General features: G+C 40.9%; 1 protein-coding gene across 15 annotated transcripts in view; it reads left to right on the forward strand.

The window, feature by feature from the left end:
• The window catches only part of ablim2 (actin binding LIM protein family, member 2), a 102,461-nt gene that overhangs the window by 55,856 nt on the left and 22,645 nt on the right, over positions 1-23,960 (forward strand). For 3 of the 15 annotated variants that reach the window (XM_037757771.1, XM_037757778.1, XM_037757770.1), the window contains exons 9-19: positions 65-106; positions 655-732; positions 898-1,041; positions 1,735-1,767; positions 1,979-2,096; positions 3,341-3,655; positions 7,858-7,959; positions 9,755-9,808; positions 12,316-12,353; positions 12,521-12,629; positions 12,723-12,781. In XM_037757771.1, coding sequence (XP_037613699.1) covers positions 65-106; positions 655-732; positions 898-1,041; positions 1,735-1,767; positions 1,979-2,096; positions 3,341-3,655; positions 7,858-7,959; positions 9,755-9,808; positions 12,316-12,353; positions 12,521-12,629; positions 12,723-12,781 — 1,092 coding nt within the window. Of the gene's footprint in view, positions 1-64; positions 107-654; positions 733-897; positions 1,042-1,734; positions 1,768-1,978; positions 2,097-3,340; positions 3,656-4,292; positions 4,365-7,857; positions 7,960-9,754; positions 9,809-12,315; positions 12,354-12,520; positions 12,630-12,722; positions 12,782-23,960 lie in introns of all 15 variants that reach the window. The other 12 variants (XM_037757772.1, XM_037757773.1, XM_037757779.1 and 9 more) reach the window with 12 other exon arrangements.

Here is a 23,960-nt window from a genome sequence, read left to right on the forward strand (position 1 = left end):
TCCAGTATCTGCCCTTCCTCCATCTCCCATCCACCCTCCTCATCATAACCCCTCTCCTTCCCAGAAGCAGGTCCGGATACAGTTCAATGAGGTCCCTGAGCAGCAGGTTGGTGCTCCTGTACCGTGCCCGCACCTACCCAAACCCTCACCCAACCCACAACAACCATCTGCTGCATGGGTTGATCTATACTACTATATATGTGTGCTTCATGTTGAGCAGCAGCTCTCTGACCGCTCGGGGACTGATGATGCTGTAACACGCTGCTCATCAGCCTGTGCATGAACACTTTAAACGAGCAAGTAGAGATGAGTACCTGCATCTGTAGGATTAGGATGTATCACTTGGATCTGAAGAGAGTAACACTCATAGACACACATAGACGCCATAACTGATGATCAGGCAGGATGATCATGTGTTTCATGTGTTCTGAAGGAGAAGGTCCACTCCGTGTTCACCCTATGTGCTTTAACAATAACTGTGATTGGTGCCGATCGCCCACTAATAGCACCACTGTGTGATACGTATGTATCTATGTATGTATCTCATATTTAGGGTATGGTTTAAAGGACTACTTTAACATTTTCAAATATACATTCAGTCATGTTTTCTCTCTTTTACATAATTATAAATGGAATTGTGTGTGTGTGTTTCAGGTGACCCGGACTTCATCTGAGAGCATTGCTTCAGTCCCAGCCTCCAGCGCCTCGGGCTCTCCCAGCAGAGTCATCTATGTAAGACTCACCACCACCGGGCAGCAGCAGCAGCACATAGCTCAGCTGTTTCCTGCAGCATTCTCTATACAACAGATCTGTAGTAATAGTTTTATACATAAGAAAATACCGGTTAATACATGATGGATAAATGACGAATGGTTTCTCCTCTCTGCTCTCTGCCAGGCCAAACTAGGAGAGGAGATGCTGGACTACAAGGACCTTGCAGCCCTTCCAAAGACCAAGGCCATCTATAACATCGACAGGCCTGACATGCTGTCCTACTCTCCATACGTCAGCTACCCGTCTGAGGAGAGGCACTACGGAGAGGTAGAAAAGCCTCACAGCTCTCTTGTCTTTCACTCCTTCTCTCCTAACTTCACTCCTCTCTAATCCAGTGGTGGAAATGACACGATACGCTCTAAATCACGCTCCATGCAAAATTTTGGCGAGGAAAAACTGTCATATCTGCACTAGACTAATAAGCTAATATTGTCTGATATTAGCTATTTGAATATATGTATATATCTAATTTTGAATAGGTATATACCACATATATTCTAATATGAATATCCAGAATGTGGTGAAAACAAGAGTGGCTGTTTTTCTAAGAGATTTGATCGATCAACAGAAGGTTGCATTGCTTTCTATCTCACACTCGATGAAAACCTGACTTGATTGAGCAAACTTTCTCGTTTTGCCAGATTTCTTTTTGCTCATTTTTCACCTCGATCCCTCCATCATCACCCCCGCCCCACTCTGACAGCGAAGTCAGTAACAGTCATTCATCAGCACCACCATGCTTGTTTCTCTCTCTCAAGCAGCCGTTCCCTTTGCTTTGCAGTGCAGTCAATGTCTCATAGCGCTTCATTCAGCTCACCCATCCGTCAGGGCTGTCCTCGCGGTGGACGTGCTGACTCACTGACAGCTGAATGATCACGCTCATGACTGGATGCTTAACTCATATAACCTCACATATGAGTTAGTGCTAATCATTGGCTTTCTCCCCCTCTTCATTTGCAGTCCCCCCAGCTGCTTTCTCCTACTCCTACTGAGGTAATATGATGCACTGTCTCACTGTGGATGTCACTCACCCTTCCTCAGTGTAACACGCCTTCATCAACTTTGCTGATTCCTGTTTTGAATTAACCTGATCTGCTTTTGGGACAGAACAATATGCATAGTTCCCCTGGCATATGTGTTATTTTGACGTGTATTTTCATCGAAGTGCTGACATTTTTCATACTTCATGTGTTTGTGCTACCAGGGCGATGGGGAGAAGTCCCCCCGTCAGCGGAGGCCCTCCAGCCCCAGCTCCAACAGCTCCCTGGGAGGCTATGGACGTTACACCCCGTGCCGCTCCCCCCAGAACTTCAGCCGACCAGGTATCCACCTCACGCACACATGACACACAAGACCATTACACATATATTGCTGTTGTTACGTGAAAAGTTTGAGTTTATATTTCTGATTTTTGAAGGATCACATTACCCATTATTCTTGTTATATTACACACACATCGCTCTGTGCTCTTGCGTTTATTCTTCTCAGTGAATGATGGGGAACACGATGGTTTGGGAAAAGTGTACTGTATTTAGGAGAAAACATCTGCTACAAATGATTCATCACTTCCTGCTGGTGACAATACCCAAAACCAGAAATGAAATGCTCCTCTACAGCTTGATTAAACTCTACAACCCCTTACATTACACTTTCAAAACCCCACTGGATGATCTGAAAACTACATGGCTGTCAACTAAAAGTTTACTATTTTTACTTCCTGGTAACCCTTTCCCCCCTGACGACAGCGGTTCATTGGATGATACGTTATGTTCAACCACTGTAAATATTTTATTTATCATTGCTTAAATGATGTGTTTATAATTTATCAAGAGTCTCAGAATCCCTCCCAGGAATTGTACTGGCCGAGGACTACCAACACTCCACTACCTTGTAGTGAAGCTTCCGACACTGATTTTTCAGCCAGCAGAAGGATGTGCTGGAGATAGTGTGACTACTGCTGCTTTACGACAATTTCAATGCACACACATAAATAGTTACAGTTGTATATGAATGTAAAAAAAAATCCACATATAAAAAAATAAGTTTCACAAATATCTATAACAATTTTTTTTGTTTTAATTAAATATTAATAGAAAATATACACAAATATATGTATTTAAAAGTAAAAAAAAAAACATATTTGTACATCGTTCCATTTATATACAAACTGTTGAACCTGGCACAGGCTTTATTTATACTCTATAGGCAAATAATTTGGGTAAATTATCTAGATTATGTATGCAAGAATAATATGCCAAAATCAACACATATCTTATATCTCATATTTCTCACTGTGTCATCTGCATAGAAGGTTGTTAGGTAAACACTAGCAAGTCACTTGCTTGGCTTGAAAAGTAAAAGTTATTTAAAGGGGAAGTCCATCGATTTTACACATCAGAATGTTTCCAGATGTTGGAGAGTACGACTGCCTTTGTGAATAAATTAGTATTTTAAACTTTCCATGCCAAATTGCAAAAAAAAATACCATAACAATACAGAAACGTACTACCCTTACATTTGTATCCATTGACTCAACATGTTTCCTGTGATCTGATTGGACATTCAGGGCCTGAGGTATACCTCGGTGGTAGACACAGCAGCCAGGCCCGTGACTCCAGTACTCTCCCTTTGCCTCCAACCCTCATGGGTGCCATTAAGTACCCGTCCACCCCGGCCAGGGACTCATCTTCCCTCCCGGTGTACTATTCTGCTGCGGCTGAAGGGAGTGTTGGTGGAGGTGGAGGCGGTGGTGGAGGTGGTGGTGGTGGTGGCGGCACGTACTCACCCACACCAGTAGGTGGCAGTACAGGCTTGTCTTTTCACCTAAACCCCACCACCCTGGCCATGCTGCAGCAGCACAACTACATCCCTTACATCAGAGGTATCAGAGCACGCTGAGACCGAGACCTGGTCCAATACAGACAACGGATGACTTGCTGGAATCATTGCTGTTGTCCTTAGACAGAAACAAAAAGCATTTTCAAGAACTACCAAAAAGCTAATATTTAAAAAGGGGAGACCCCAAAAGTGTGGTTTCCAGTGTGGTCCCACAATGAAACAAGTTTCCCAACAGCAGCAAAGCGCCGTCCTCTCTGTATTTGACTGAGACCGAAGGTCCTAAAAGAATGGAGTGCTGTGATACGACAATTGACTTCACTCGGCATGGGGCTGTGGTGAAAGCACCAAATTAACCATGTGTTGGAAACTAACACCCCGGGTCTCTCGGGTTCACCATAGAGCCATGAGTCATAATAATGGGAAACAGAGCGCCTGATCTGGTGTGCGCTACGTTTAGGGTCTATAACCACTGTTTGATCACTCATGAAGATTTATTTTCCTCATTTCTTGAAGCAAAGCCATGAAAACTGCTAATGCTATTCACCATACCACATATTCCCTGAAATCAACATCACAAACCGGTACTGTATACATTCCCTCTGCACGCTGTAACCCCCTGCAGAAAGGCTTATCCAACCACCTCCCTTTGCTTCATCTTCTCCCCATCCCACCCCCACCAGGGTTCAAACAGGACCCCCTACCTGACCCTAAACCTAGGACATCCCTGCATCTCAGTTTACCTCCTCCTAACGGTAAAACACCAGTAGTCTTTCTCTTCTTTGTGTCCCCCCCTCCTCCCCTCCCAGTGGAATGGTCAGCAGGTTCTGTGATGTTGTCCGATATCGTGGTGTTGGATCATTAGTAGGACCGCTCAGAGGTCTCATTCTGCTTGCCCCTGTTCACGTGTGTCTGTGGACGTGGTTGTTGTCGTGCATGGTTGACCCTGATACATACGGCATTAGGAGAAAAGGTTATGGGGGATTTCATTTTTGTGCTTGTCTGTTCAAATTGTTGACCTGTTTGCCTGCCTTTGACCTTTAATCTACCACGTTGTTTTTCATGAATGAACACTTGTTCGTTGTCGTGTCAAGACTTTTTTTCCTTTTAGTGTCAACCTGCTTTTGTCCTTGATTTGAATCTGAAGGCGAGTGCAGACTTTGTGTTTTGATGACTGATAAAAAGACACTTTAAGGTTTGCAGGCAGGGGGACGAGAACGTTTTTTACGGATTATACCAACATGTTTGATCTGCAAACCAAAGAGATAAAATATAGAGATTAGTCAGCATCATTACCTTACATCTGGTGTATTCACCATCTGCAAATGTCATCAGCACTGAACAAATAAGAGTAATTAAAAATACACCATCAGTTTAAACAACTATTCAGGAAAGTATGAATTTTATTTTTGCAACTAAATTATATTTATTATTATTATTATTATTATTATTATTATGATTATTATGATTATTATGATTATTATTATTATTATTGTTATTATTATTTTTTTTTACCATACAAATTTAAGAAAAATCCTTTGATTTTATGAAAGAAGACAGACTCACAAAGATACCAACCCAACATACATTAAATTTAATTTGATTTAAAAATAAATAAATAATAATAATAAAATAAATAAATAAATAATGAAAAATAATAATAAAAATGATAATAATGAGAAAATAAAATAATAATAAATAAATAAATATATTCTTAATTTAAACAGATCATTACAAATAAATAAATACAATTTTTTTTTTACAGTGTGACAGTTCAAATTTTGAATAAAAAGTGACAGCCGTAATTTAAAGAGTTCCTACAGCACCAAGACGTTCTCATGTAGAGTGAGAACTTTTACAGAACCTTACAGCAGGAACATATTTTTCTTGACATATGCCTGCCTGGACCTTTGCTGATTAAAAGGAGTAGATACAGTAGAGAGGGGAAACAGCACAAGCTTCCACTTTGCACAGAAAATCACGAACACGCGGTCCAGGGGTTTTGGTGGTTTTTCCATGACAGGGTGGAGAGGGCTGAGAGGGGAGTTCTCTCCGATGGGGAAGATGAAAGAGAGGAGGGGGGGGGGAGAACGGAGGAATGAAATAGCCCGAGCGGGCCAAGCAGTAATTTGGGGTCTGGTTGCCAGTTGCCGTGGCATGAAACACAGTGTGCGCCGCTGGCCTTGTTCAGGCCCTGGCGGTTCCTAACACGCCGTGAAAGAGGGCTATTTGTTTTCATGCAACAGGCTCATGCTTTAAAGAGCGATCAGGTTTCCTCCTAGAAGTCACTGTGGTAGTAAGCAACACTCCTATTTAGATGTGTTGTCTAATGATGGAAATTGAGGGAGAGTTTAGGATGCAAGGATGAATAATGCATGTTTTTATTTCCCTGATTTCTTCTTAATGATCCAAAACCCGTCTTTTATATCTTGTTATTGTGTAATTGGTTGTTGATCAATGAATGGCCTCCACCTTTTTGTCGAATGTGTAATCTGTTCACATGAATTATAACGCATCTCCTCCCTAACTCTCCATCACCCCCTACTAGCTCCAGATGTTTTATGGAGGACCTGCCCTACATTTAGACCTGCACTAATAGTACTTTGGTGTGTATCTGTGTGTGTTTTTTTAATGGGCATGTGTGTGTGATTGTGTGTATGTGTATAGGAGATCACTCAGACCGGCACTAACAGCACCGCTGTGTATGTCAGTGATCTCATCCACTTGCATCCAGATCGCTGCTGATGGTTCCTCTGCGTCTGATGGGAGGAGAGTGTGTGTTCACTCAGCTAACACTCCCAATCTCTCTCTCTCTCTCTCTCTCTCTCTGTTTCTGACTCAACACTCTGGATGTAGAGTGTTTATTTCGTTTGGCCTGAAGGGTGTCAGTGACTCCATCACCCAGCCTGCCTGTGATGTAACACAATGGGGTGGAACCCGGTTGCGATCATAGATACACAACACACACATGCATGCAGTCAGCAAACTGTCAAATAAAACAAATACACATAGGGTAACTTTTAGTGGCGTTAGTTTGGCACCTGCACTTAAAGGGGAACACCACCTAAATTAAGAATTCCAGTATGTTATTTCCATAGCCTAGGAAAGTTCAATCAATATTTGTGAGCGTGAGCTCCTCTCTCTCAAAACCAGAAACCAGAGAAGTAAGTCTCAGATGTGATGTCATATGGTATAAAGTGTGGAGCTGCTCCATATACAATGAATGGACCCAGATAATGTTTGTTTTCTTTTTTTATACTTAAAGTGGCAGTAGGCAGTATATTTTGGCATCATTGGGCAAAAAGTCCATAAAAACCTTTCAGCATATTGTAATTCAAATGTTCTGAGAGATAACTAGACTTCTGCACCTCCTCATGGCTCTGTTTTCAGGCTTTAGAAAATCTAGCCCATGACGGGAGACTTTGACCAATCACAGGTCATTTCAGAGAGAGAGCGTTCCTATTGGCTGTGCTCCGGTCATGTGACCGGTACCTTCGAGCCATCTCAACCTGAACTCTACCGGGTCACAAACTTTATTATTTTACAGCTAAATCGTGCACTACAAGATGATTCTGAAAACATTTGAGGAGAGAAATAGGCATTACCGTAACATAATAGTGATTCATATTTGATCAGCGCTGCCTAGTTTGACCGGTTGGTCGGAGTTCGCGAGTGCAGATAGAGAGACAGCAGATCTCAGGTCAGCTCTGACTGTTTGTTTTCCTCCGGTCTGTGAAATCTTGCAGATACCGTTAGAAGCAACGGAGGACACAGTTTTATAAAATAACTTTTTTATAATCATATTTGCTCCGATCTCGCCTACTTCAGCTTTAATGAACTTTATTCTATTGTAGTGTTCGAAGTTGTGAGACAGAAAATGTTCCCATATAGTCAGAACATTCCCATTCCCTTGCTCTCAGTGTCATCTCGAACATTTTTCAATTCATAGGTTGCGTCCGAAATTCCATACTAACACATTATTTAGTAGCTAAAACAGTCATTTAACAGGTCAGTAGGCCAAAAATCCAGTGCATTTGTTCAAGACATTGACAGTTAACGGCTGGGTTATCAAGTCACATGCATCAATATTATAATCACGGCTTCATATTTGAGCGTTATTAATATGCTTACTTTAACGCTGCCTTTTTGCCCTCCCCCCCCTACATCCTTTGTTTTCTCCCAATCCCTTTCCCCCCTTTTGCCTTTTCTTATCCAACACCCACCCAACCCCGTCCTCCCCACCTGGAGGTAGTGAAAGTGGTCGGAGTACCCCCAGCTTATCCACCTATTCTGATGGCAAATCCCCTTCCTCTACATACGTGGCTGCTCCCCGGCATTTCCACGTCCCAGGTAGGCCATAACCGCACCGCTTGGCTCGCAACTCAACTTCTTTTCAATTTCTTTTCCTACATCTTTACACATTCTATAGAGTAGACTGTCATCAGCAAATCGGAGGTGAATTACAAGGTAAACTATATGAGACGGTAACAAAAAAAACAAGCTTTCCAAAAAGAATTGGTGCCAATGTTTACTATTAGAATCTCTTGTATAAGTGTTATTAAATTATTTGATTTGGTTTAGGTTACCAACCAATACCTTAAAAACCAATCTGAAGGTTTCACTTACCTCCTGGTCAGTTGCATCTCTATTTCACCCAGTAGTGATGCTGGCTGTACTGCATTACTGCTGCATGGGTTAAAACTTCAACCCATGGAGGTTATGACAGATTTGTATATGTTTAACAAATAGTTTTGACCAGATTAGACTTATTTTCCAGTGCATTGGACCCCCTTTCTCTCCAGGTACATATAGATAAGTCTTCAGCTATCAACACGTGTTGGATATGGGCCTTCGTGCAAGAACATTTATCGTATTCTTATCCTAAACCTTTAACTTTCTGTGAGGTTCAGTAAGTCTGATTCTGAAAAAACAACTTGCGGTTGTTTCAACTTTGAATGGCACTTGTACATGAGAAGATGCGTGTTTTTTGGATTTCATCATTGACGATCAATGTGTTCCCTGAATCACTCGTTCGTGCCTCCTAAGATTGGATCGGTTCGTACGCGGTTCTTGCATGAGGCCCCATGTCTTTGTACTGTATAGTGAACAGTTGCCTTTGGTTTATGGAGTGTATTCTGTATATCTTTGGACTCTTTTATTCCCTACTGTTCGCTAATTTCAAAGCAATTTCTTTTTCGACGCAGCAACGATCTGCCATGAAATTGCACCATTAAGTATTACATTTACACGCCATTTGGACAGGAGTTGACGAAACAGTATATCCTTCATTACTTTCACTGTCTCACAAATCTGTTTGATCCAACATATTGTTCCCATTGACTATTACACTGTCAGTCATGCAGAGGAAGCAGGTTAAGTGGAAAAACCAGCCAACGATTATCCACTTAATGGTTTTCATGGCCATCGTCCTTATTGCTTTTATATGGATATTGTTTCAGTTGCTGGCAGGCACTGAAACAAGCCAGGGTAATGACCCCACGTGGGTTGTTTTATTGTGAGTCATGCTTCTGCTGTGGCTTTAATGTGTGACAGTTGTTACTAAGCATCTCTGTCAGAGACCTGTCTGGGTCCACTGACTCTCAGATGGATTAGATCAGCCTGAGGGGGAAAAACATACTGTCCACATTGTCCGTCACCTAGCAATACAGTTAATGCAACAAGACAACTTTGTTCTCTATTGTTGTGATGTTTATATTATTGATTTAGGGTCTCTTTTTTTTATTTGACAATCTCTAATTAATGCTAATAGAAGTAGACTGTTTGATGCCTGGGGACCGTGTGTGGTTTCTGATATTACCCTTTGAGTGAAATGTTCTGCATCTATAACCTTCCATTCAACAAAGAACAATACATTGATATATTTTGATGATGTCGCATGCATAATATTAAAAGTGCTGATGTCTCTGATGTGCCATAATAAAAAAATGACAAATGTCTTGTGTTGAATCCAGCTATACTGCGGCCCCCCCCGACTCCCTTTTTGCTTCTCCGAAATATCTCATCCCCTCAATAACTGCTAACTCATGCTTCTTTTTCTCCATTCTCTCTCTTTCTTTCTTATTTCTCTCCCTCCCATGTTGGCTTCTTCCATTTTCTTTCCTCTGCGTCCGTTTCACATCTTCAGAGACTCTGGTCAAAGATAATATCTATAGAAAACCCCCCATCTACAAACAGCATGGTACAGTCTACTTCCTCTTAATAGTCTGGTCTGGTCTCTGCACGATGTGTTGCATGTCGCCTGCCGGTCATCCTGTCATCTGTTTATCCCACTCATTTAGTAGACTCTATGGATCTACATGCATACGGCTGGTGTGAGAGCACTGCACCCATTTTATGTTATAAAATCAACTTAGAAAAGTCTATCAAGGTTGAATAAATTAGGATTGTCGGACAATACAAAAACTGAATTTTGCAACCCCCAAAGGTTTTGATGAAAGAAAGCAAACCCTGGCCTCTACGGTATGTTGCATTTCCAACCGCACCCTAAAATCAGTGATGTCGCAGGAGATGTTTTGCATTAGGTGGCAAATGCAAAAACCCATCTGTGGCATCACTGATTGCCAGATTTAAACATGATTGATAAGTTTCAACTGGCTGTGCAGCAGCAGTTTATGGCTGCGTGTGATGCAGTGTACATTTACCCTAATGAGAGGGAACAGAGCGTTCTTCCCTCTTGTTCGATTTCAATATCTGATCTGACAATTGCAACACTTTCAGGACTGATGGTCGGAATTGGGGCTGTTGGGTGTTTTTGCTCACCCCGTTCATGCATGTCTGCATTCATCTCACCAGCTCATTTGTCGGTTTTAGTGACGATGATGTGACTGTGATTTCCACTGTGAGTGGTTGTGATTCACTTTGTGTGGTGTCATTAGCGTATATCACCGATCAATGTTTCAATCTATGTGTGTCTCTCTCCTAACCATTGTTTGTGTGTTCTGATATATGTGCACATGATGAAAGTCACTCTAAAATGCATCGACACAGGAGTCCGAGGAGCTCTTATGAGCTTTATCACCCAAGGAAATATTCACCTTTATTGAATATGACAAGTAAATCGGCTGCATATGGCATATAGTCCTACAGATGCAAGAAGTGGCTGTCAGCATCTTGATTGTATGCGTCCAAGCAGACATGAGGTCACTGACAAGGCGTCTGCCAAAAACATCTTTATCTACTTTGTTCCAAGTAAAGACTCCTAAAGCGTTAACCTTGGAGATGTGTAAAGTGAAATTATGTGGACTGAATTTACTGTTACTTTTGTGGGAATTTGGCCCATTGGTCAGGATATCTGATACATAATAAGAGGGTTTTCAGTAAAGTTATCTAGATATACTGCTAATGCATTAGGATGCAGTATGTTAGGTGATCATATGTGTTTAACATGTTCCTAAAGAAAGGAAAGGAAAGGTAATTTGTGAATACAAATTCGTGCCATCCAATTAATTTGTGCTGTTGGATTGTTAATTCATGCGTACAAATTCACATAACAATAAACAAAAGACATTTTAACATAAAGTATGTTGAAGAGATGGCAACGGTAACACAATTTTTGTTCGACATGCAAACAGGCTAAGTTTGCAGGGGATACCTTGTGATTGACAGGTCGCTACCAGACCGTTGTTCGGTCTGGAAGTTGTCCGTGTTTTCGTCTTACAACTTGAACCCTTTCACAGTGTGTTTTCAGTTCATGAAAGTTGATTATAACCTTTTCGGTCACCTGAAAATGTCGGTCGTGCTTAGCTCCACCCTCTCGTGTCACTGCTGGTTGCAAATAACCATGATGGCGACAGCCAAAATGCTGAATTAGATGCTTCAAAACGGCAGTCCACAAACCAATGGGTGACGTCACGGTGACTACGTCCACTTCTTATATACAGGTTCCGAGATTGCATTTCGGCCAGCATGTTCCACCTCTTTTGCTCTCCACACGGACTGTTTACCTGCATTGGTCAATACTACTCGGACTACAAACGGAAACCAGAACACTTCCGATGCCAAAATCTTGTCCCGTTGCCTACAGATTCTACACGTCAATGCAGAATCTGTTTATAGAGAATAACAGCTAGTAGTATTGCTGTAATAAGGTCCAATTCAGCATCACAACTGTATAAAAAGGAGTGATGAGGGAACCGGGACAAATGTAGCCTAATGAGAGCTAGAATGTTCAATATTAATATGAAGGTATGAATTCAGACACCTCAATACAACACAGCTTCTAGCCTGTCACTCCGGTTGCGCCTCACTAACTGACAAAACTAGCTACAACAGCCTGCATTTCTTAATTCATTGTCTACTGTAAGTTCACATTGATTGTTTCAGATTCATCAAACCCATTCAGTTGTTTCAATTTCATGGAAATCCAGCCATTTGTTGTCGTGGATCAAGGGGAAGTTTTGACCAAGGCCAGGGGTTCAGATCATTAACCAACGTCCTTACGTGACAATCAGTAATCAGTAGTTGTAAAGATATCTTGCTCTGGTGACCAATGGGTCAGACTCCATAAATGTCAGTGCAGCCCTCTGTTCACGTACAGTGTTGACACAAATGTCAGTGTCTATGTCCACCCAGCTCGCTGTAGATGGCATGATGATGTCATGGTCCAGAGGTGATTTACTGTAGAGCAGTACGGAGGAGCTGAGAGGCAGATGTTCTCCAGCACATTAACATCTGCCTGTTTTACAGCTTCTAGAACATCCTGGCAGGATGGGGATGATAGCAAGGTGGGTCTGTGTGTGTGTGTGGCTCTTTCTTCTTTCAAGTCATTTTCTTAAACTTTACAAATACTGTACATCCATTTACTAATTTACTAACTCATACTTTGCCATCATCCATCACTTCTTTCCACCTCTCTCTTTCTCTCTCTGTCTCTTTTTCTCTCTCTCTCCAGAGGACCAGTTGGATGATCCTGAAGAGTGAAGTTGATGGACAGATGGGTCCAGAAGAGCTGGATCCCCGCAAATCGACCTGCAGTCTGCCCACCGACACCTCCGAGCCCAGTGAGTAGTAGCTAATCTCAAGTTCTCAAGATATCGACGGGTATAGCTCAAGCATGACATGAGAATGATTTTTTTTTTTTTTTATCTTGGCAGATTTCCCCTACAATAAGTCTGCATCCTTACCCGGCTATGGAAGGAATGGCATCTATAAGGTGAGCTGCCAAATCGGTGTGCCAGCACACAATGTACTGTAGTAGGGAAAGAACACGTTTACTTTAAACAAGCCATGGCCCTTCCTGTAACTTAGACAGATCAGACAAAGACTGACATAGAACAAGTGCTTGCTTTAGTCAGAGCTAGAGCCACTATTTAATTTCAAAATTGCTTTAAATTATTAAAAGAAAGAAATGTGACTTAGTAGACAAATAAACAGGCTCCCTAAGGAACAAACATGTGGCAGCTGCCAATTCTCTGGTGCTTGCTGTTGTTTCCCTTTTCCCTGGTGTTTTTTTGGTTGAGTTGCTGAGTGATTAGAGGGTTATTCAGTTCACCTGTTGCGCAGGGTGTGGGGACTGGCTCTTAAATGATAGTTGAGAGCAGCTTGGTGCATTCCCCTCTTGGCCAATCAGGGTGTAACGACGCCCTTTCTGTAGGGCTTAAAAGAGGAGGGAAACTGCACACCCAGTGTCATTCTGATCTCTCCTTCACTCAATGCAACATGTGTTATCAGCTTTATCAGAAACTCTGGTCTGTTTTGGGCCCTTTTGGGATTCTGTGATCTTTGTGTTTTGTTTGTTGAGAGTGTTGACTCCTAGTTGGGGAAACAAGTTAAGTGCCAACCAATTAGGTTACCTGCACTGGGACGATTAGGTGCTATTTGTGCAACGATCTGGCTTGCCTTACAATAGCCTAACGCCTGCAGGCTGTATTTTTGTATTCTATTCATTTGTTGATTTTCAATGAAACCCTTTATACCCATTTCTTTTAGTGTATTTTATTTGGGAAAACTTTAAAGGAGGGTAAAAGGAAAAACGCAAACCAATATTTCAGTTTCCTTAATTGTTTGTTAATATAGAGGCATTTGTTCATTATTGAAGAGGCATTTGTTCATTATTATTATTAAGAAGGCATTTTATTTTATATTATTATGTGGATGGGAACTGTTTTTCAGTTCTGACTGAACAACTAAAGTCTGGGGAACTCAGTACCGCCACAAAGGAACAAACAAGACATATTGGCAATTTTACACTTTATTCATTTAATAAACCGTCAGGAGCCTCAGTAGCGGTGGAAGATCCATACGCAGCCACAACAGCCTGGCACCTCCTCCTCATGCTGGTCACAAACCTGGTCACATGTTGCTGTGGGATGGTGTTCCATTCCTCAACCAGGATTTGTTACAGGTCAGCCAGCGTTATGACTAGTCAGGATTAAATTGCGGATATCCCTTCAGAGATACCTGAGAATCCACCGGCCACTTCCAACGCTGCAGGTTCAAACCCAGAGTTTGACCTTTGACCTCTAAAACCTCACTAATTTGACTCAGAATGGCTCTATGTTTCTGTACAGATTAAAAAAATGAACATAAAAGAGGTATAGAGGTGACTTTGTTCAAAGTATTTCTCTAGTGTTGACATTCAGGTAGAATATGTGCTGCTTTACATAATTCATCTACATACATTTTTTTTTTTACTTTTATAATATTGTTTACAATGTATAAAAATTTTTTTAACTTAATTACCAGTAAATAATGCTAATATTAAAAATAATCACGAGTCCCTCAGTCATAAAGGGTACATGGTTTTTACTGCAAAATATCATTGTTTATTACAGAACCGGCTCATGTTGTTAACCAGCACCTAAAATACCATTTAGAACATCTTTTATTGCGTAACATTGATCGTTTCATTGATCAGCTTCAGCGTTGTTTAAATCACAACTTAAACAGATATCAGTACTTCTACTTTATAGCCACCATAATGTCATACAGTTGTTTTTATATTGAATACATTTATTCAGAGAGACAGACATATCAAAATTGTATTTTTTTATGTTTTTTATTTATTTATTTATTTGTAATTTTATTAATATGATTATATATATACACAGTATATAGATATATACAAATATATAAACATATATATACCTGACCACCAGGAGAAACTGAAATATTATTGAATGAAAAAAATATTTAGGGGTAATTTAGAATATCCAAGTGCATATCTTTGGATATTGTGGGAGGAAACCTGAGCACCAGGAGAAAACCCACGCAGACACAGGCAAAATATACAAACTCCACACAGCCGGACAGCTGTTTGACTTACCCCTGTCCCATTGTCACAGACCACCACTTTTCTCCCCTCGCTGTCCATGCTTAAACAAATACAGCTCAAGATGCTCCCTCCTGTCAGGACAGGAGTCAGACTAACAAATGATCAATTCAAGATTATTACGCATGAATTTAGCAGTGACAGGTAAGCAGAAGTCTTCTAGCTACTCCTTCCAGCGTGGGCGGGATTACTGAATGTGAGGACGCCCATTTTCTGTGGCAGGGAAGAGGGGGAGGGCCTACTTTTGAGGGAAACATGTAGTGCTCTTTTGAATGAGGCATTTAGAAATGATTTTTTAATAGTTGATATTTCCTTTGACTGCTCATTTTGCAACAAAGAGGAAGAATAATTGGTCCATTTATTATGTGGATATCCTTACTTTGCCCACTTCTGATGAGAACTTTCTCTACTTATGTTCACTGTGACAATAGAGGGGCTGGTTCTAGGCCCCTCTGGCCCCCCTAACTGTGGCAATGTAGATATCTACCATTTAGGAGAATTAAAGATATCTTGAATCCACCGGCCACCTCCAACGCTGCAGGTTGAAACCCAGAGTTTGACCTTTGACCTCTAAATCCTCACTAATTTGACTCACAATGGCTTCATGTTTGTGTACAGATTAAAAAAAATGAACATAAGAGAGGTATAGAGGTGTTCAACGTATTTCTCTAGTGTTGACATTCAGGTAGGATATGTGCTGCTTTACATAATTCATCTACATCATTTTTTTACTTTTATAATATTGTTTATTATGTATAAAAAAAATTAAACCTAATTACCGGTAAATAATGCTAATATTAAAAATAATCACGAGCCCCTCAGTCATAAAGGTTACATGATTATTACTGCAAAATATCATTGTTTATTACAGAACCGGCGACTAAAATACCATTTGGAACATCTTTTATTACGTGACATCGATCGTTTTATTGATCGGCTTCAGCGTTGTTTAAATCACAACTTAAACAGATACCAGTACTTCTACTTTATAGCCATCATAATGTCATGCAGTTGTATTTATATTGTACACAATTATTCAGAGAGACAGACATATCAAAATTGTATTTGACTGTTTATTATTTATTTATTTTATTTTATTAGTAAATTAATTTGTATTACACACTGAAGTACAAATTTGTATACATTTACTGTATATATACACATATATACAGTAAAGGGCATATCTTTGGATATTGTGGGAGGAAACCTGAGCACCAGGAGAAAACCCACGCAGACACAGGCAGAATATACAAACTGCACACAGCCGGACAGCTGTTGGTGTCTGTATGAGGCTACAGTGCTAATCACTTAGTCACTATGTCGCCCCTAAAAGTTAAAGGGATAGTTTGGGTGTTTTGAAGTGGGGTTGTACGAGCTCCTCCATCCACTGTAAGTATCACGCCTACTATGGATAAGTACCTCATACAAGTAAAAGTACGCCACTTCAAAACACCCAAACTATCCCTTTAACAGGATGTGAGGGTGGAGACCTAGAGGGTGATGGGGTTGAGGGGGAGGAAGAGAGAAGAAGGGTTAGTAAATGGTTGTTCACACACACATTCACACACCGATGGCAGAGGCTACCATGCAAGGTGCCAACTTCGCCCATCAGGATCTAATCTAAACACTCATTCACACACCGATGGCTCAGCCTTCGGGAGCAATTTGGGGTTGAGTGTCTTGCTCAAGGACACATCGACATGTGACCGGAGCAAAGGGATCGAACCACCGACCTACCGATTGGTGGACGACCTGCTCCACCTACCTCTGAGCCACAGTCGCCCCGGAGGTACCTGAGGTAGGGAGGTGGAGGAAGGGTGGAGACGTAGGTGGGGGTGGAGGAATGGAGGAGAGGTGAAGGGTGGAGGAAGAGGGAGCTACTGTTTTTCAACCTGAGCTGAACAGCCAGCAGCCTCCTCATCTAGCTGACTCTCACAGTCACTCTTTCTCTTTCTGAACATCCTGTGAAGAAAACCCTTCTTCTTCCTCTCCGGCTCCTTTTGTTCCTCCACCTCATCCTGCTCTGCTCCCTGTTTCACCTTGGCTTCCTGCTCCTCCTTTTCCTTTTCCATCCTCGTCAGCATTTTGTTTTTCATTTTCGCTAACATTGTCTCTCGATCCACGGTCCTCCGGCTAGAAAAGAATCCTCTCATCTTCTTCTTCATGTCCAGACAGATATCCTCCAGGAGCATCTTCTCTTTATCCATCTGTCGGGCTGTGGACACCCAGCTCTTGTCATTCGCCTCCAATTCCTCGTTGAAGTTTTTCTGAAGGTCCACGTTGTCGTCCAGCATCTGTTTGATTTTGGTCTTGTAGAACTGGTCTTTCTCTTCCAGGACCCTACAGGACTCCTCGTCTAGTTCCCTGCACTTGACCTCCCAGATTTCCTTGCATTCTACAAGTTCCTTTTCTTTCTCCGACAGCTTTTGTCTCGTCTCACTAAGCTTCTGAGAGAGACTCCACTTATACTCGCTGAAATCCAGGACTTCAGCGTCCTTCTGGTGGATCTGTTGCTCCAACTGGCTCACCCTCCACCAGAGTTCAGCCTGTGGTTTCCTGTCTTTCTCAGCAAGGTCCAACTTGTCCTCGAGGGCCTTTTTCTTGTCCTCCAACTGTTGTACTTTCGTCTCCCAGATCTTTTCTCTCACGGAAATGTTTTCTAAGAGGTCCTTTAGAGTGTTGTATTTTGCCTCCCAGGCTTCTTGGCTCTTTATGAGTTCAAATACTTCAACCGACAGCGCCATAGAGCTTGGTAACAATAACGTTTGTCCCATTGAGATGTAAATAATGCAGTCGACCTCGTCGATTGTTAATGTTCAACCGGTTACCAGTCAGCTAACAATATCAGCAAGTGTGTGAGATGAAAATGTGTTGGTCTATCCATAAGAATCGCTCGTCAAAGGATGAAAACTTCAAAGGAAGGCTGATGACATCACACGGTGATGTCATCAGCCTTCCTTTGAAGTTTGTCATGAGATGTCATGAGAATGTGATGACATCACACTGTGATGTCATGAGAATGTGATGTCATGAGAATGTGATGACATCACAGTGTGATGTCATCACATTCTCATGACATCACACTGTGATGTCATGAGAATGTGATGTCATGAGAATGTGATGACATCACACTGTGATGTCATGAGAATGTGATGAAATGACAGGTAGTGTCATAGAGAAATACATTCCATCCCCCTCACATCATCATCATCATCATCATCATCATCATCATCATCATCACACTGGGACCAAATTAAAAACAACATGTTGAGTGAAACATTCTGCAAAATCTAAACTCTCATTTCAGCTCATAAAACCTTTAAAGAATGATAATAAACTTTGTAAACATGTAACGAATGAAATGCTGTTAATTTTCTGAACGCTGTGTATGGCGAGCTGTTTTAACATTTAATAGCTAAGCTTGACTATCAGGAATTAACATTAGAGATATCTATAACGTCATTGTGACTAGTCAAAACGACAGTTAGAGATATCTGTAATTCAGTTCTGACTATCCTAAATAACAGTAACAGATATCTCAAACTTCATCATGAGGTCAGAGTTGTTGTCATGAGGGGGGGCCCAAGGCCAGGGTCATGCAAAGGTCTATGGTTGACCCTTATATGGGATCAAGAACAACACTTAACTTAACACTTTTCTTTCGTTGACTTAAAGGGACTGTTTGTAAGAATCAGAAATGCTTGTTAACAGCGACACCTGTGACCTTAAATCACGGAAACCGACCCGCAATGATATATACGTTTAAGAAGTTACAAACAGTCCCTTTAACCAACATCAGTCCTGATCATAACTACCAAATATTTTTACTCTTAAAACCAATATTTCAGTTTCCTTAATTGTTTGTTAATATAGAGGCATTTGTTCATTATTGAAGAGGCATTTGTTCATTATTATTATTAAGAAGGCATTTTATTTTATATTATTATGTGGATGGGAACTGTTTTTCAGTTCTGACTGAACAACTAAAGTCTGGGGAACTCAGTACCGCCACAAAGGAACAAACAAGACATATTGGCAATTTTACACTTTATTCATTTAATAAACCGTCAGGAGCCTCAGTAGCGGTGGAAGATCCATACGCAGCCACAACAGCCTGGCACCTCCTCCTCATGCTGGTCACAAACCTGGTCACATGTTGCTGTGGGATGGTGTTCCATTCCTCAACCAGGATTTGTTACAGGTCAGCCAGCGTTATGACTAGTCAGGATTAAATTGCGGATATCCCTTCAGAGATACCTGAGAATCCACCGGCCACTTCCAACGCTGCAGGTTCAAACCCAGAGTTTGACCTTTGACCTCTAAAACCTCACTAATTTGACTCAGAATGGCTCTATGTTTCTGTACAGATTAAAAAAATGAACATAAAAGAGGTATAGAGGTGACTTTGTTCAAAGTATTTCTCTAGTGTTGACATTCAGGTAGGATATGTGCTGCTTTACATAATTCATCTACATACATTTTTTTTTTTTACTTTTATAATATTGTTTACAATGTATAAAATTTTTTTTAACTTAATTACCAGTAAATAATGCTAATATTAAAAATAATCACGAGTCCCTCAGTCATAAAGGGTACATGGTTTTTACTGCAAAATATCATTGTTTATTACAGAACCGGCTCATGTTGTTAACCAGCACCTAAAATACCATTTAGAACATCTTTTATTACGTAACATTGATCGTTTCATTGATCAGCTTCAGCGTTGTTTAAATCACAACTTAAACAGATATCAGTACTTCTACTTTATAGCCACCATAATGTCATACAGTTGTTTTTATATTGAATACATTTATTCAGAGAGACAGACATATCAAAATTGTATTTTTTTTATGTTTTTTATTTATTTATTTATTTGTAATTTTATTAATATGATTATATATATACACAGTATATAGATATATACAAATATATAAACATATATATACCTGACCACCAGGAGAAACTGAAATATTATTGAATGAAAAAAATATTTAGGGGTAATTTAGAATATCCAAGTGCATATCTTTGGATATTGTGGGAGGAAACCTGAGCACCAGGAGAAAACCCACGCAGACACAGGCAAAATATACAAACTCCACACAGCCGGACAGCTGTTTGACTTACCCCTGTCCCATTGTCACAGACCACCACTTTTCTCCCCTCGCTGTCCATGCTTAAACAAATACAGCTCAAGATGCTCCCTCCTGTCAGGACAGGAGTCAGACTAACAAATGATCAATTCAAGATTATTACGCATGAATTTAGCAGTGACAGGTAAGCAGAAGTCTTCTAGCTACTCCTTCCAGCGTGGGCGGGATTACTGAATGTGAGGACGCCCATTTTCTGTGGCAGGGAAGAGGGGGAGGACCTACTTTTGAGGGAAACATGTAGTGCTCTTTTGAATGAGGCATTTAGAAATGATTTTTTAATAGTTGATATTTCCTTTGACTGCTCATTTTGCAACAAAGAGGAAGAATAATTGGTCCATTTATTATGTAGATATCCTTACTTTGCCCACTTCTGATGAGAACTTTCTCTACTTATGTTCACTGTGACAATAGAGGGGCTGGTTCTAGGCCCCTCTGGCCCTCCTAACTGTGGCAATGTAGATATCTACCATTTAGGAGAATTAAAGATATCTTGAATCCACCGGCCACCTCCAACGCTGCAGGTTGAAACCCAGAGTTTGACCTTTGACCTCTAAATCCTCACTAATTTGACTCACAATGGCTTCATGTTTGTGTACAGATTAAAAAAAATGAACATAAGAGAGGTATAGAGGTGTTCAACGTATTTCTCTAGTGTTGACATTCAGGTAGGATATGTGCTGCTTTACATAATTCATCTACATCATTTTTTTTACTTTTATAATATTGTTTATTATGTATAAAAAAAATTAAACCTAATTACCGGTAAATAATGCTAATATTAAAAATAATCACGAGCCCCTCAGTCATAAAGGTTACATGATTATTACTGCAAAATATCATTGTTTATTACAGAACCGGCGCCTAAAATACCATTTGGAACATCTTTTATTACGTGACACCGATCGTTTTATTGATCGGCTTCAGCGTTGTTTAAATCACAACTTAAACAGATACCAGTACTTCTACTTTATAGCCATCATAATGTCATGCAGTTGTATTTATATTGTACACAATTATTCAGAGAGACAGACATATCAAAATTGTATTTGACTGTTTATTATTTATTTATTTTATTTTATTAGTAAATTAATTTGTATTACACATTGAAGTACAAATTTGTATACATTTACTGTATATATATACACATATATACAGTAAAGGGCATATCTTTGGATATTGTGGGAGGAAACCTGAGCACCAGGAGAAAACCCACGCAGACACAGGCAGAATATACAAACTGCACACAGCCGGACAGCTGTTGGTGTCTGTATGAGGCTACAGTGCTAATCACTTAGTCACTATGTCGCCCCTAAAAGTTAAAGGGATAGTTTGGGTGTTTTGAAGTGGGGTTGTACGAGCTCCTCCATCCACTGTAAGTATCACGCCTACTATGGATAAGTACCTCATACAAGTAAAAGTACGCCACTTCAAAACACCCAAACTATCCCTTTAACAGGATGTGAGGGTGGAGACCTAGAGGGTGATGGGGTTGAGGGGGAGGAAGAGAGAAGAAGGGTTAGTAAATGGTTGTTCACACACACATTCACACACCGATGGCAGAGGCTACCATGCAAGGTGCCAACTTCGCCCATCAGGATCTAATCTAAACACTCATTCACACACCGATGGCTCAGCCTTCGGGAGCAATTTGGGGTTGAGTGTCTTGCTCAAGGACACATCGACATGTGACCGGAGCAAAGGGATCGAACCACCGACCTACCGATTGGTGGACGACCTGCTCCACCTACCTCTGAGCCACAGTCGCCCCGGAGGTACCTGAGGTAGGGAGGTGGAGGAAGGGTGGAGACGTAGGTGGGGGTGGAGGAATGGAGGAGAGGTGAAGGGTGGAGGAAGAGGGAGCTACTGTTTTTCAACCTGAGCTGAACAGCCAGCAGCCTCCTCATCTAGCTGACTCTCACAGTCACTCTTTCTCTTTCTGAACATCCTGTGAAGAAAACCCTTCTTCTTCCTCTCCGGCTCCTTTTGTTCCTCCACCTCATCCTGCTCTGCTCCCTGTTTCACCTTGGCTTCCTGCTCCTCCTTTTCCTTTTCCATCCTCGTCAGCATTTTGTTTTTCATTTTCGCTAACATTGTCTCTCGATCCACGGTCCTCCGGCTAGAAAAGAATCCTCTCATCTTCTTCTTCATGTCCAGACAGATATCCTCCAGGAGCATCTTCTCTTTATCCATCTGTCGGGCTGTGGACACCCAGCTCTTGTCATTCGCCTCCAATTCCTCGTTGAAGTTTTTCTGAAGGTCCACGTTGTCGTCCAGCATCTGTTTGATTTTGGTCTTGTAGAACTGGTCTTTCTCTTCCAGGACCCTACAGGACTCCTCGTCTAGTTCCCTGCACTTGACCTCCCAGATTTCCTTGCATTCTACAAGTTCCTTTTCTTTCTCCAACAGCTTTTGTCTCGTCTCACTAAGCTTCTGAGAGAGACTCCACTTATACTCGCTGAAATCCAGGACTTCAGCGTCCTTCTGGTGGATCTGTTGCTCCAACTGGCTCACCCTCCACCAGAGTTCAGCCTGTGGTTTCCTGTCTTTCTCAGCAAGGTCCAACTTGTCCTCGAGGGCCTTTTTCTTGTCCTCCAACTGTTGTACTTTCGTCTCCCAGATCTTTTCTCTCACGGAAATGTTTTCTAAGTGGTCCTTTAGAGTGTTGTATTTTGCCTCCCAGGCTTCTTGGCTCTTTATGAGTTCAAATACTTCAACCGACAGCGCCATAGAGCTTGGTAACAATAACGTTTGTCCCATTGAGATGTAAATAATGCAGTCGACCTCGTCGATTGTTAATGTTCAACCGGTTACCAGTCAGCTAACAATATCAGCAAGTGTGTGAGATGAAAATGTGTTGGTCTATCCATAAGAATCGCTCGTCAAAGGATGAAAACTTCAAAGGAAGGCTGATGACATCACACGGTGATGTCATCAGCCTTCCTTTGAAGTTTGTCATGAGATGTCATGAGAATGTGATGACATCACACTGTGATGTCATCACATTCTCATGACATCACAGTGTGATGTCATGAGAATGTGATGTCATGAGAATGTGATGTCATGAGAATGTGATGACATCACACTGTGATGTCATGAGAATGTGATGAAATGACAGGTAGTGTCATAGAGAAATACATTCCATCCCCCTCACATCATCATCATCATCATCATCATCATCATCATCATCATCACACCGGGACCAAATTAAAAACAACATGTTGAGTGAAACATTCTGCAAAATCTAAACTCTCATTTCAGCTCATAAAACCTTTAAAGAATGATAATAAACTTTGTAAACATGTAACGAATGAAATGCTGTTAATTTTCTGAACGCTGTGTATGGCGAGCTGTTTTAACATTTAATAGCTAAGCTTGACTATCAGGAATTAACATTAGAGATATCTATAACGTCATTGTGACTAGTCAAAACGACAGTTAGAGATATCTGTAATTCAGTTCTGACTATCCTAAATAACAGTAACAGATATCTCAAACTTCATCATGAGGTCAGAGTTGTTGTCATGAGGGGGGGCCCAAGGCCAGGGTCATGCAAAGGTCTATGGTTGACCCTTATATGGGATCAAGAACAACACTTAACTTAACACTTTTCTTTCGTTGACTTAAAGGGACTGTTTGTAAGAATCAGAAATGCTTGTTAACAGCGACACCTGTGACCTTAAATCACGGAAACCGACCCGCAATGATATATACGTTTAAGAAGTTACAAACAGTCCCTTTAACCAACATCAGTCCTGATCATAACTACCAAATATTTTTACTCTTAAAACCAATATTTCAGTTTCCTTAATTGTTTGTTAATATAGAGGCATTTGTTCATTATTGAAGAGGCATTTGTTCATTATTATTATTAAGAAGGCATTTTATTTTATATTATTATGTGGATGGGAACT

The sequence above is a fragment of the Sebastes umbrosus genome, chromosome 22, assembly GCF_015220745.1.
Source record: "Sebastes umbrosus isolate fSebUmb1 chromosome 22, fSebUmb1.pri, whole genome shotgun sequence".
In the NCBI taxonomy this organism is placed as follows: domain Eukaryota; kingdom Metazoa; phylum Chordata; class Actinopteri; order Perciformes; family Sebastidae; genus Sebastes; species Sebastes umbrosus.